The sequence below is a fragment of the Lycorma delicatula genome, chromosome 6, assembly GCF_047948215.1.
Source record: "Lycorma delicatula isolate Av1 chromosome 6, ASM4794821v1, whole genome shotgun sequence".
In the NCBI taxonomy this organism is placed as follows: Eukaryota; Metazoa; Arthropoda; class Insecta; order Hemiptera; family Fulgoridae; genus Lycorma; species Lycorma delicatula.
The window spans coordinates 133,538,063-133,552,694 of NC_134460.1; the positions used below are offsets into that span (position 1 = coordinate 133,538,063).

The 14,632-nt window shown below is 32.2% G+C and overlaps 1 protein-coding gene across 1 annotated transcript in view; it reads left to right on the forward strand.

Annotated features, from left to right (window-relative positions):
- The first annotated feature begins 2,071 nt into the window (after window positions 1–2,071).
- LOC142326246 (tRNA dimethylallyltransferase) overlaps window positions 2,072–14,632 on the forward strand; it is a 272,507-nt gene continuing 259,946 nt past the window's right edge. Inside the window, exon 1 of the mRNA XM_075368557.1 lies at window positions 2,072–2,873. Coding sequence (XP_075224672.1) covers window positions 2,218–2,873 — 656 coding nt within the window. The 5' untranslated portion in view covers window positions 2,072–2,217. The remainder of the gene's footprint in view (window positions 2,874–14,632) is intronic.

Below are 14,632 nucleotides of genomic sequence, written 5' to 3' on the forward strand. Positions count from 1 at the left end.
ATTATATTTTTAATTATTATATATATATTTTACATTTAAATAAATTAAGACATTTTATTTGAGTTGTTTAAGAGTTATGAAATTTTCTAATAGCAGTAAAATTTCACCAATGTCATAGATTAAATTTCTATGATAATAAACAAATCATAAATTCAATTAGATTTTCTTCATCTGATTGCAAGAAATCCGTAGTGTTGCCAGAATTAAAGAGATAGAACGGGAGGCTTAATTTTGTTTCCTATTATATTACCCAGTTCCCAATAATTTGGTTCAACAGTAGCCGTTAATGTTTTCTCCAGTTTTTCTGTTCCTGCTGGCCTGTTTTATCGAAGGCTTTTAAGCATAAATTTTTAATATCAGTAATTTTAAAAGCAGTATTTTCTGATGCTACGTAACCTTTGATTTCTTCCTCCCACATTAACTCAATTGGGTTGAGTACAAAATGATAGAACGTAATCGAAGCACGGCTTTACCACTGGATCTTGTTAATTCATCAATTTATACACATTAAAATTACTTTTAATATGCGAAATTCTTTGCAGTAATTGGACCTTAAGTTCATACTTTTCAAAAATTACTCTTTTTTAACTAAGCCACATATTGATATCACTCTTTTTCCAAGACACGACTAGAATTCCTTCCTTTTTACACGAGTGATAACGGGCGTTGTCTGAGACAAAAGCCGAATTATCTTCCAGAGGAGGTAAGACATCGGTAAACCATTTCTCAATAAATAATATTCGTGTATTTTTTTACGAATCGTGTTTTTATCGAAAACATCAACTTTTTCTTCAATTGAGCTGCAGGGTTTTGTTTTCTTAGGAGAACGTAATTCATTAGTAGATTTATACTCCCTTTCTTTCTTTTTCCTGTTTAGCCTCCGGTAATTACCTTTCAAATAATACTTCAAAGGATGAATGAGGATGATATGTATGAATGTAAATGAAGTGTAGTTTTGCACAGTCTGAGTTCAACCATTCCTGAGATGTGTGGTTAATTGAAACCCAACCACCAATGAACACCGGTATCCACGATCTAGTATTTAAATCCGTGTTAAATAACTGACTTTGCTAGGATTTGAAGGCTGGAACTCTTGACTTCCAAATCAGCTGATTTGGGAAGACGAGTTCACCACTAGACCAACCCAGCGGGTTAGTAGATTTATACTTGCGAATCACGTTGTACACTTATACACATTGTAACTGAAGCAGCACAACTTTCACTTATGTTAGCAGTTTTATTAATTCCGAAATTAATGCCGTTGGTTTACTCTGTAATTCGCTTTTGTAAGCATTTAAGATATTTGATTTTCCACACGACTTCAGGGCTTTTTACGCGGCCTTTTTTCAGAGAGAATGTCAATAATCGTGCAATATTATTAGCTGAATCGGTATCAGACATGGTGTCAAAATAATGCTATAACAAGTCGTACAGGCACAAATCCAGAAATATACTACCACTCACGTTCCAGTAAACTTAAAAATATTGCATTCCGGTACATTAATATTAAATAACATTAGAGTAAATAAATAAGTAACAGAACACAAAATTTAAACACGAGAACAAAGAGTAATCATATGAAAAGATTAAGGGTTTCAAAAGAATTGAAAGACATAATATTATAAATTTATAAACGTTTGATTACATGAGTACTACATAACTAATTAATTATACGGTGACTAATGAATAATGATTATTGTTGTATATAGATACGGTCGCGTTGTGAATCGGCACTGATGCAAGGGATGTGACTCGCAGAAACATGACGAAATCATTTACATAAACGCAACGTTTGTTTATTCTTCACTCTAAAAGCTAACTGAATACAGTTTAGGTGGTTGACTAAATGTTAATTGGAATGACTAAATCTATACCCCTAAATATTACCTTCAAATCTTTCCTTTTTGAAGGATGATATATTTTTTAGTATATGTTTACTGTTTTTAATGAATGTATTTTTGAATGTTGACAATTTTTTTTAGATTAATAATAATTTTTGTTAATATATTTTGTTTTTCCTTAAAGTGATTTTCTTAGATACAAAAATTACTTCAAACCGGTAAACCACCAGTAGTTGTCGGCGGTACGAATTATTACATCGAATCTTTAATATTTCGTGTATTGGTTGAAACATATAAGCCAAATAAAAATGAATATGTTAACGAAAAAAAAACAGACTTAATTTTAGACGTCGGTGAAAAATTAGGTTTGAGACCTATGTCTAGAAGTATGAAAAAGAAAGGCGATGAATTAATTGTATCTGAACAAGATAATACTATAAGTTCTATGATTATTTTTAATGAATTATCTGTTTTAATTAATTATCCTAATAAGGTACTGAAATCAATGAAAGATATCATTGTAGAGGAAAACTGTGGCGATAAATTAAAATGTATTGTTGACAGTATAATCAATAATGAACCGATCGACGATGTTAGTAAACAGATAAAATTATTTAAAGAAAGTCTGACGGATTCTCATACTGAAAACGCTGAAATATTAATTAAATGTCTGACCGATTCGTTAATTATAAAAAATAATATAAATGAGATCGCTGAAAGTTTAAAGAAAGAGTTAAATATTTCGTCTTCAGAATTTAATATTGACAATTTTTCATCCGATAAATTGTTTGATAATTTACAAAGTTGTGATAAATTGAAATCTTCGTTACCTATAATTCAGTGCGCAGTACAAAAACTTCGTCAATTTCTGGCGTCTCATGTTCAGTGGTACATTAATGTGTTAGGTAAAAATGGTGAAATTGATACCGATATGGATGCGTTATCGTCTTTACAACTTTACGATTCTCTCAAAAGAATTGATCCGGTCCGTGCGTCTGCTCTACATCCAAATGATAAAAGGAAAATCACCAGGTAAGTAATAACATTTTTTTTTCTAATTTGATTATGTCGACAAATTAAATTTTTAATTATTTTTTTTCTGAATGAGATAGAAGTAATATACTAGCATCATAGATTTAAGTAAAAATAAATGTAATTTTATATTTTTCATCTTCCCTTTTCATAGGATAGGATGGCAAATTTACTAATACCATCTTCGTGTTGGTTAATTTCATCGTTTCTTCCTGGTTTCGCTAATCCTTATCGTTCTTTACATCAATCCATTGTTAATCAAGCAATCCTTTTTCACTTCTTGGTACATTCGTCATTGGAAACTAACTCATCTTCTTTCAACCTTTCTTGCGAATCTTCCGCCTTCAGCGACTCATGTATCCTTATACTTTTAACATTTTCTTTAATTGTAAGTGTTACCGTTTTATTTGAACAGAATGTAACGTATTACTTCCTTTCGGTTAGATTTCGTGTAATTTTTTTTTTCATAACTAGAACTATATTGTAAGAAGAAAAGAGTATGGTAATCAATCAAAAGATGGGGTGTAGGTTTTTTGCATTTCTCGACGTATCATGATCCTTGTAGATAGGGTACGTTATGCGGCGTTGCGTTGTTAATTTAAGTTGCCCAGAAACATTCGTCAAATCCGGGGCAATGATAAGGACGTTTTGGAACGGCTGTTTTTATTTCTCGGACGTGTAAATATTTTACATACCTTTTAATAGTGTTAAAATTATGATTTTCATGTTAAATTTTTATTTTTTCTAAAAAAATAAAAATTATCCGAGAAAGAGCCTTTTACACTCCTCTCAAAGATTTTTATATTTTTATTTTATATATATATGTTTAATATATATATTTTATTAATTTTTTTTTTCTGTGATAGTTGTATGTTTTTCTGTTAATTATTTTGTTTGTTGATTTTAATATTTTAACTAAAGTTTTAATTTTGTTTTTTATTCTAGTCAAAGTTATTTTTTTGTTTAGATTTTATATTTCTGTTTCCCGGGAGATGATTAAAACGTTTCCCCCCCCCCAAAAGAAAAACAGACGTCTCATGACCTAAGGACCCCAAAAAACAAAAAAAGTTGGTGTCAGTAATGTTCGTTCATATATGTACGTATTTTGGCGTGTTTGACGCTTAATAACCTGTGACTGGATAAATCGATTTTCATAACTATTTTAATAAAAGTTTGGGATCAGTATCTCCAAGGGGGTAGGGTAGATAGTTTCTTTGGGGTCAATTTCAATTTTCTCAGAATTTTGCAAATATTATTTCATTTTATATTAACTTCAGTACATGCGTAAAACTGTCTCTAACCTTTTTTTTTATTATTTGTTCCCAAATTCTGCCTCTTCCCCAAAATGTAAAAAATTATCGTTTTATTTACTTCATATTTTTTTAATCGAATTTGTTTTATGTTTTCTTAAGCATAATAGTGCAATGGCAAAAAAAAAAATACTTCGGGCCAATATTCGGATGGACGAGCTGATAGAAGTTTAAAAATATAGATTTTTTTTCATTTTTATTTTTCCGCTATTAAGAATAAATACGCAATGCCAGGAAGGTATTACAACTTTGTTATCAGCTTTTTTATTACATTCTGCCTTCTCTCTACCAACTATTTGTTTTTCAGGTTGTTTCCTTCAGTGGTAAATAGGGCCTTTACCTTACTCCTGTTCCCAGCTCAAATTATTAAGTTGTGCATCCTTTATTTTCTGATTTACTTCAAATTTTTTTCAATTAATCTTCTTTTATCTTTCCAAACTACGTTTTGGTTATTAAATTCTTCCATTTGCAATGTTTCATCACGTATATCATTAGTTTATTAGATCCCTGCTTGTTTTTTCTCATCAAACAGCCTATTACTAATCATACTGTTCAAAAACTCTCCCCTAAATCGGATTCCACAGTGACCCATAATACAATCCGGGGGAGTGTCCTTTTATAAGCTGGCTGGATCTTATCTACTAATGCCTGCCTCTAACTCCCAGAGTAGGGTTACCAGGCCCGACTATGTCGTTCCTGTTCCCCCACCCTAGGAGCTGGGACCGACTTTATACCTTTTTGTCTCAAACGAGAACACCCAAAGGAACATTCTCGCCGGAATTACGGTCTTTTCTAGAAGAGGACGATTGAGTCCCCGTACCTCATCACTGCTACCCATCTGTGCATCCACAAATGAATAGCAGCTCAGCAGGGAGCTGTCCCACATCCCCTCTTTGCCCTAGCAGCCCTATCCTTCTGTTGAAGGACCCGTGTTATAAAATCAGTATAGCACGAAATTGTATCTCATTCGCCAACATACGATTCACGATACTGTCTACCGTAAGTGGCCCAGTAATCAACTCACATTGCAAGCGCTCCCTGTCCCAGGTCCGACAGGCAAACACTACATGCTCCGGAGTGTCGAGCTCCCCGCAGGATAAACAAAAGGGGTCATCAGCCCGCTGTCGTGCATTCAAATACACCCGGAACACGCCGTGGCCAGACAGTAACTGCGTCAACCAATAGGAGATCTCGCCAAACCTACGGCTGACTCATGGCTTCACCTACGGAATCAGGCGGTGAGTCCACCACCGGTGAAGGAATGATCCCAACGAGCCTGCCAAGCTTGTAACATTCCGATCTTGCATCTCCGCCTTACCAGCTCCTTGTAGAACCTCAATCCGCATGGCGGCAAATTGCTGAAATGAGGGGACCCCCGCAATAAGCAGCACTACATCAGTGGAAACAAAAGAGTACGCAGATACTATGCGGAGAGCTATTCTCCTCTGCACGCTCTCAAGCATGCTTCTATTTCTATCGTTCCTCAGTGCCGGCGACCAGACCTCAACCTTATATAATAGTACCGAGTTGATCCCATTACCATAAAGCGCCCGCTAGGAGGCCCGAGGACCGGCCAAATTTCCTAACAACCTGCTCAAGGCAGTCACCATCGCCCTGCCTTCTCTGATACCAACCGGATATGCACGGTGAAGGAGCGACGGTGATCCAGCCACACACCTAAATATTTCGCAGCCTCTACCTGAAATATAAGTGTCACCATCCTTAATCCTTAGTGGGGGCAAGGGACGTCTACCTGCCGGACATAGGAATGACGTCTTGTCCGGAGAGCCGATGACGTCAGCCCTCTATCCTGCAACCAGCTATGCGCACGACGAATGGCTTCGTTGGAAATAGCAACCACCTCGTCCACTTGCCTCGCTGAAATCACCAACGCCAAGTCATCTGCAAAGGCGATCGGAACTACCCCGACCGGAAACTGAAGATGGAGCAACCCGTCAAACACCAGGTTCTACAGGTTGGACTAATCACTAACCCCTGTGGATCACCATACGTGACTGAAAACCTGAGTCGGGAGTCCGCAGTATCTTAGATGAGGTATCTTTCCTCTAAATATCGTTGTACAAGCCTTCTCGTGCCACTGCTAATCCGCTTAATCCGTAGGGCTTCATACACCGCTCCCCAACGTACAGGATTAAAGGCATTCTGAACATCAAGGAGGATCAATGCGCCTTGTACGCCAGGTCCCGGCTGTCGCCTCTTCTACCTAGCGACACACATGCCTCACAACATCGGGGGCCGACCTGCCTCTTCGGAAACCGTACTGAAGCTCAGAAAATCCTCCATGAAGTTCAATGTCCCGTTTCAAACGAGCATCAGTCATCTTCTTCAGAAGTTTACAAATAGAGTTAAACATCACACAAATCGGACGATAAACATCTCGTCGGCCTGGAATATATATCTCTTTGATGGAAAGTTAACTTACTGATATCATATTAATATTTATTATGATTCCATATTATATATTAATATATGAATACTTGAAAAAAAAATCGCTTCTGATACTTCCAACGCTTTAGTAAAAATTCATATTTATTATTTTTTTTTATTCTTATTGGAAAAAATATTAGTAATTGATATATGAAAAATTCATTTTTTCTGATTGTTAATTAAGAAGTTAAAACAGAATTATTAAATTGTTTTTTATTCAAAATATTAGAAACAGGTTTTTTTTTTATTTTATCAATTTCAAAATAATTCTTTACGGTTAGATTTGGGTTAAAATAATACTATTCCCAATACTTTAAGAAGATTTTAAGATTATTTAAAATAAAGCATGTTCGTTAAGTGATAATGCAGGCCTTAAAATTTACGCCCGTACATGAGGTACCTTCTTTTCCTAGACGGATAATATCTCAATTTACTCCAGCAAACTATATTTCTTAATCAATCTTTACATAAAATATTCTGTTTCTATCTTGGTTTTGCATATTCAGGATGAGTGTTTTTAGCTAGACGTGTATGTGCACCCGTTACAATGCACTTCATCATGAATTATGAATCAATCTGTCTTTAGATTTTTTTTTCAATACGAGGTCTTTTGAATTTTCCTGAACGTTTTATTTTTGAAATTTTATGAATTTTACTTACATCGCTGACATGATTCCTAGAATATTTTCTTTTTATTAAAATATGTTTTATAGATGCATGCGACGAATTATAAATACGTCGTCTGGTGAAACTTAAATGCAGTACGTCATTTACGTGTTGTTACCATTACACTGGGTGATTGAATTTATGTTATCTAACATTATGCTTCTGTTGGTCTCTAATAGCATACTATATTTAAAAATATAAAAAAGTGAATTCCAAAAATTAAAATTATGTAAGATCAATTTTATGGTTATACAGTAGTAGCTTTTATTAACATACAACAAAATTTAATAAATGTTAAAAAATTTGTTAACTTTGATAATTGTTGATGGTTGAAATTGAGATTCCTATTAAATTAAAAATGATTTGCTCTGTAGAAAGTTAATAGTCTATTGCTGTGTATTCTTCCTCTGCATCATGTTGTATAAATACAGTATACCTCACAGGATTTAATTTTTTTATTTTTGGGATATAATTTTTTTCTAATATCTATTTAAATAAAAATATATCTGAAATCTATTAGCTGCATATGTGTACTGTAGTTTTACGCAGACCATATTAATATTTTCTAAGTTTTAATTTTAATATCCCAGCACATGACAAAGCAGGATAAGGAAGTATGCTGAATAGCAAAGAATAGGAAATCAAACATTTAAAAGCAAAAGAAAGTTCTTTGACCGCACTTCGTAGCGCGGTCAAAAAAATATGAAAAATATTAGTTAACTTTTTTATTGATATTATTTATTTTTAATTATACATTTTCGTAATTCCTTGTTCGGTTTATCAAAACGAGAATATTATCTTTTTTTTTTAATTTTAATAATAATTCCTGATTAAAAATTCTATTACTTGGTAAATGACCCATAACTGGAATTGATTCCTTTAAAATTGCCTAAATTAAGTGAGGACCATAAAAAAAAAGATTGGTTAGTAGGAAATTTATAGGACATAGTTTTTACTATTATTTTTTGTGTGTGTTTTTACGAAAGTAAATTGGAATTAGATAAGAAGCCAAGAAAGGGTAATTTTCTTTACTTATATTAGTTTTTTTTTTTTTTTACATTAATGAAATGAAATTGCGTAGCTGAACAGAAAAATGATTGGAAAATAATATAATAGCATTTTTTTTAGAAGTGGAATTAATTTCATTGATTATTGCGACACTGTTGTCCTACATACGAGTAAGATCCATAAAATAACAGTGTTTATTTCTGTTTTTATTAATTGTTTTATAAGCTATATTAATTAATTCATTGTAAACTTGTCATTATTATTTTATTTTCAACCTCGATTCTTTTGTTTTCTTTTTTCTTTTTTTACAATAGAAGTTTTGATTTTTATATTTTCAAAAGAGTTAAGGTTAATTTTTTATTGAATTGAATATGTAACTAAAATAATTGCGTTGCTGATAATTAGGCTCGTTACGTACTGAGAAATCAGTTTCTCGAGATCAAGTTGCTACTAAACTCGAAGTTTATATGCACACTCAGTCACGACAGCCAGCAAGTTCCCGCAACCAGGATAACATAAGCGACGTAAAATTCGTATTCCTGCCAGTCATTGATCTCAATAAATTCTACAAATCATCAAATGATTTTTTTTTTTTAATTCTTACAAAATTAAAAAATTATCTTCATATGTTTTAATTGTAAAAAAAACAAACTGTAAACTTTCCCTTTTCCGACGTTCTTTCAATAATGGATGCACCCAGATTTTCTTTTTTCTTTTTTTTTTAAATATTTATTTATAACAACTATTTGCTCAACGTTTATTCTGCTAACTGGTTTATGAAGTTCTGAGAAATTCCGAGTTGCCGATTTAGTCTCCTACTCTTGTCATTCACTTTTGATCTCATGCCAAATTGGTCATCGTCAACCGATTAACTAGTGCGTAACGAGCCACATTGTCTAATAAACATTCTTGACAGCTTGTATATACAGCGATTAGCTTAAAGCTTAATGGAACATGCTTCATAGTAAGGTAAAAATCGAGAATGGATTTTATGGTACTCTCCTACCGCTCTTCTGTAAATGTATCCAAATTCATTCATTACTGAAGTTTTTTTTGTTCATAAATTTTAAGAAAAGTGAAGAAAGTGCCCAATTTTTACTACTTTTTAATCTGTCTTTTTTACGCCCATATGAACTGCAAAAATAATTCTAAAAATTCGTCCTATTAACGTGTCTTTACTTATTTCTTTCTTTAAATTTGAGAATTTACGATCAATAATTTATTTTCTTGTTACCGACTTTTTTAAAAAAATAGTTATTTCAATTGTTAATGGTGGCTATGAAAATTAACAAAACTAGTATTTTGCTTTTGTTAATCTAATTAAGAAAATGTGTACAGTGATTAAAAGTAGTAATTATTATAAAGGTGTAATGTAATATTTAAGAAGGTTTTTTCTCATAAATGCTATATTTTTTGGAGAGAGTAAAACATACAGTAACCATCACCTTTATCATTGACTATATGCAATACTTTACACTGTTCTGAAATGCTGCTTTTAAGACAAAGCTATTCGGTTTCTTGAGAGAGTTAAATTTACGTCATCAGGACTGTTGTGAAATATTTAATCTTATTTTTATTTGCTAAAATATATCAATTAATCTAAAATTTTGTATAGGTTGTTTTTTTCATCACTATATAAATTTTCTTACTCAAATTATTGTGCACGTTCGGAAAGTCGCTTTGCAGTATGCTTAGAATTATGTGGTGCATTCTGTTCTTCCGACGTTGGTTGCCATGTGGGTTTGTTGAGCGTTGCTCAATAACAAACCAAGACGTTAAATGTTCAGTTATGGTTGAATGTGTTTCGTTTATGGGAATCAATAGTTATGAGAAACGTAATGGTTCTTTCGATAGAAGAACGCATTTTTCTCGTCGAACACGTCTTTCGTGAAGTTGACAAGTATACTGATTTAGTGAAGCACAACTTTTCTGAAAAATTTCCAAAAACTCCTCTTCCTCACCGTAATGGTGGAGTTCGAGCTGTTATCGAAAAATTTCGAGCAACAGGCTCTATTAAAGACGCTAATCGAAGTGCAGGGTACTTAAACTAAACGAATAGAAGCTGCTTGATGTTTTGGATGCTATGTCCGAAAGCCTATCAAAGTCAATGCGTAAATTAGCGTAGTAGCAAGATATCGGATTTGCTACCGCACATAAAGCTGTAAGAAAAGAACTAAAACTTTTCCGTTACAAAGTAACGTGTGATAAAGAACTGAAACTTACAGATCATGCCAAAAGACTAAATTATCGTCGTTTTATTAACTAAAATTCTGTAGATATCCTTGACATCACGTTTTTTACATGTGAAACGTGGTTTAATCTGGAATAGTATATTAATTCACAGAGTACACGACTGTGGTCGACAACCCCTATTAATTACACGAACAATCTTTATACGAAGCAAAAATTAGAGTCTGGGTCGGAGTGAGTAGAACGCGCACTGAGGGTCCAATTCTTTTTGAAAATACAATTAATAGTGATCGTTATTGTGCTTCATTAGATAGTTAACAGAACTGGAAATGAATCACGCTTGGTACCAAACAAATTCTTTGGTGAACGAATAATCAATCATTTTGAGGGGTTTGCGGCATGGTTGATTACCCGAATCTGACTTCCCCCAGATTACTTTCTACGGGAAGTAGCGAAACAAGCAGTATATCGTTACAGATCACACCCGATAGATGAACTATAATCCGCCAAAAACAGCATCGTTACGAGACGTTCCAGTACATCAGCTGGTTGAAGTGTTTGAGAACAAATTTAAACATGTTGTATTGATGTTGGAGAAGGTCATTTTCAACACCTTTTATAAACTATTCCAGTTATTGTAATATCCGTTTGTATGAAATAAAAATATAAGATAGTAATTAAGAAAGTTTCGTCATAACACTTCTATAATTCCAGAGTACAGCAACTTTCCGAACGTTCTGTATAAGAATGCACTGATAACAATCTATATAAAAATAATTTTTTTCCACAATAAGTAAAGGTAAGTTTTTTACAGAATTAATACCGTATATAAGTAATTATACTTTTTTGAGAAATTCACACTGGTTCACTTAGCTTAAAGAGTAGTAAATAAAGAATGTTATTCCTTTTTTCTTTTTCAGTTTTTTTAAGAAAAATTTGAAAAGAATGGGGAGTAAAATAAGGTCACCCGCGGTTTTTTTTACATTTTACTTAAGGCGAGTTATTAAGATTTAAACTCTTAGGCAAAAATATAATGGCAACTATTAGTTCAGATGTTTTTATGTTTCATTCATTTTGTCATTATATTTTTTTTACTAATTTTTTTATTTTTATTTTGGTTTAGTAATGTTAACATTTATTGAAAAAAAGAATTATTTTTTTATTTTTACAATGAATAAATTATAACTGTGACTGGTTCTCTGCTTCTCATAGTCAACAGTGAGTAGTGAATGAAATATTTCCTAGTACAGGGTTATCATAAAAGAATGGTGCGGTTTTGAACATGGTTTAAATTAAAACTGAATTACTTACAGTTTATGTTTTTTATTTTTCAAATTTGTCGTCTCAAACATTGTTTTACATAATTAATAAATTTCAATATGTGCGCCCTTAGTCGCTCGACAAATGTCCAAACGATACTCAACTTCTCTCCAAACATTAGTTAACATTTCTTCGTTAATGGTTGTCATTGCTTCATTAATCCTGATTTTTAAGTGGTTTAGGTCGCAAATTTTTTGTGTATAAACAACGCTTTTGAGTTACCTCCCACAAGAAAAAATCGCAAAGTGTCAGGTCTGGACTCCTTGGAGGCCAAAGTATGGGTCCTTGCTGACCTATCCATCGATCTCCAAGTTTTTCGTTCAAAGCATCCGTGACCAACGCATTGAAGTGCGGGGGAGCACAATCTTGTTGGAAATGAAGTCGATGAATGTTTTCGAGTTCATCCAGCTGAGGAAAGTAATAATCGGTTAACATGTCAAGATACACAACTCCATTAATTGTTTTTTCAGCAAAGAAGAAAGGCCCTATTACACGATTTTTCATCACACCACACCAAACATTAACTTTAGGTGAATCGCGTTGTTTCTCAATAAGTGCGTGTGGGTTTTCAGAGCCCCATATTCGTGAATTGTGTCTGTTAACACATCCATTCACATGGAATGTAGCTTCGTCTGTAAAAATTATATCGTCTAAAATGAGTCGTTTTCACTTATTCTGTCCAACATTTCAACAGCGAAATTGTACCAATATAACATCTAGAAATTTCCCTACAATCTTCCTATGAATTACTGAAACCGCACCATTCTTTTATGATAACCCTGTATTTCATTGAAACAATAGAGAGCTTAATTATCTCTATTCTTGATTTGTATTTAGTTTAATTCAGAAAAAACGACAAGAAACGTTGATTTGAGTATAAAATTGGTTTTTTCCTGTTAGAAAATAACTGCTCATATTTTTTTTTTACGGGAAAATAAATGAATTTTCAATAAAATAGTTCCGACAAATCTGTGGTTTAGTGGCTATAATTACGGTATTTTGCATGAAAACGGATGCCTCTAATCGATGTAATAAAAAGTTGATCTGCCTTTTGGTTTTAATAATTATGAACCCCTTTAACAGATTCTTTTTTCGGAATTAGTCGGAACGAACCATTTCTTAAAAATATATATTTCAATTCTGATAACATAAAAGTAGATTTAATATTGCCGCTTTGGACGAAATCAAATTTTCATTGATAAGATGAAATTGTTTTAAATATAGTTATTTCAGTTTGACTTCAAGCACGATATTTGAGTATCATAGTTGATAATTTGTTACATAATAACATTTTTTAATCCGAATATTGGCCGGTTTACATTAAATTTTGGTATATTGTTATTTCATTTTATGATTTGTTTCATTTTTTTATTGTCTTTTTGAAAGTATTGGTTATATTTATAATCACAGGCAACAACCTCGTAGACAATAATTAGCATTTTATGCCAAATGTATTATTGGTCATTTAACTTTAATATTTTTTTAAATACTTATTTTGTTTTTGTTTTACTATGTTGTGCCAAACTTGTTTTACATTACAAACTCTCTCTTCCTTTATTATTTCTTTCTTACTTCATTCTTTTTGTACGTAAATGCGGGGTAGCATTAATGTCGTCCGATGCCAGCGATTCCGGTAACTCTTACGTAGAATATAAACACTAAACAAGGTTCATCGAACTCTGAACATAGCATGCCCTTAGAAGAAACGTTCGTTGATATGTATTTATTTTGGTACCGGTTATACAGAACCCATACTGAAATCCACAATTATTTTTTGTGTTTTACTCTTGAGGCATTCTTACACGAAATTCGTGTCTACTGACCACCTAAACAGGTAAAATATATATAATTTGTATATTTAACGTTAATTAGACGACAGTTAGCGAGCGTAGGTTATGTTTGGTTAGGTTATGTTGATATTCGTGCGCGATTCGTCATTCCACGGAATCATCATATTCTAATTAAACATAACCTACTCATGCTTCGCTCGCTAACCTCGTCTGATTAACGTTAAAAATAAAAATTATATACAATAAGGTAATACGTATATAAGTTTTATCGTGTTTCGAGTTGCGTACAAAGATTATGTAATTGGATTTCAGTAGGGGTCCCATATAAGCGATAAGTACCTTTATTTTTTAAACCGTAGATGATATATTTTTTTAAGTAAATTTTATTATACGTTCCTACTGTAAGTAAATCTGACATAAACAATAATTACACCCATCTATCGCCGAGCTAATATTTCGGTACTTTTTTAAGTGACTTGATTCTGGAGATAAATTTTATTAATGATGAAAACTTTCTTTTTTCCTATAAGTACTTGAAAATAAAAATAAATAAGCTGTCATATTTTAAAAATTCTATTATTTATTTGGATATTTTTTTATTTATATTATGCTTTTGTTTTAGATTGATTTACATAGTCTGAAAATAAAATTAAAAATATTTTTATGTGAACTTGATCACCAATATGAATCGTAACTAAAAACTGTTTCATACGCTATAATTTATTAAAAATTAACTTTTAATGTTACAAGTTGAAATTATATTAAGCTTCGATTAGGTTAGAAGAATTTCTGTATTTCTGGAAGGTTTATTTATTATTTTAATTCAATTAATACAAGTTCATTATAAGTTTAATATGGTTCATGTATATAATTAGATAATTAATTGTATTATCACATTTTTGTAAAAAAATAAATAAAAAGAATAAACACTTATAAACAAACGATCTCTTTTTAAATATTTTGTACGACAAGATGAAATTTGACTGTAGAAGTAGACTTTATATGGCTGTAGAATTACTGATGGAGA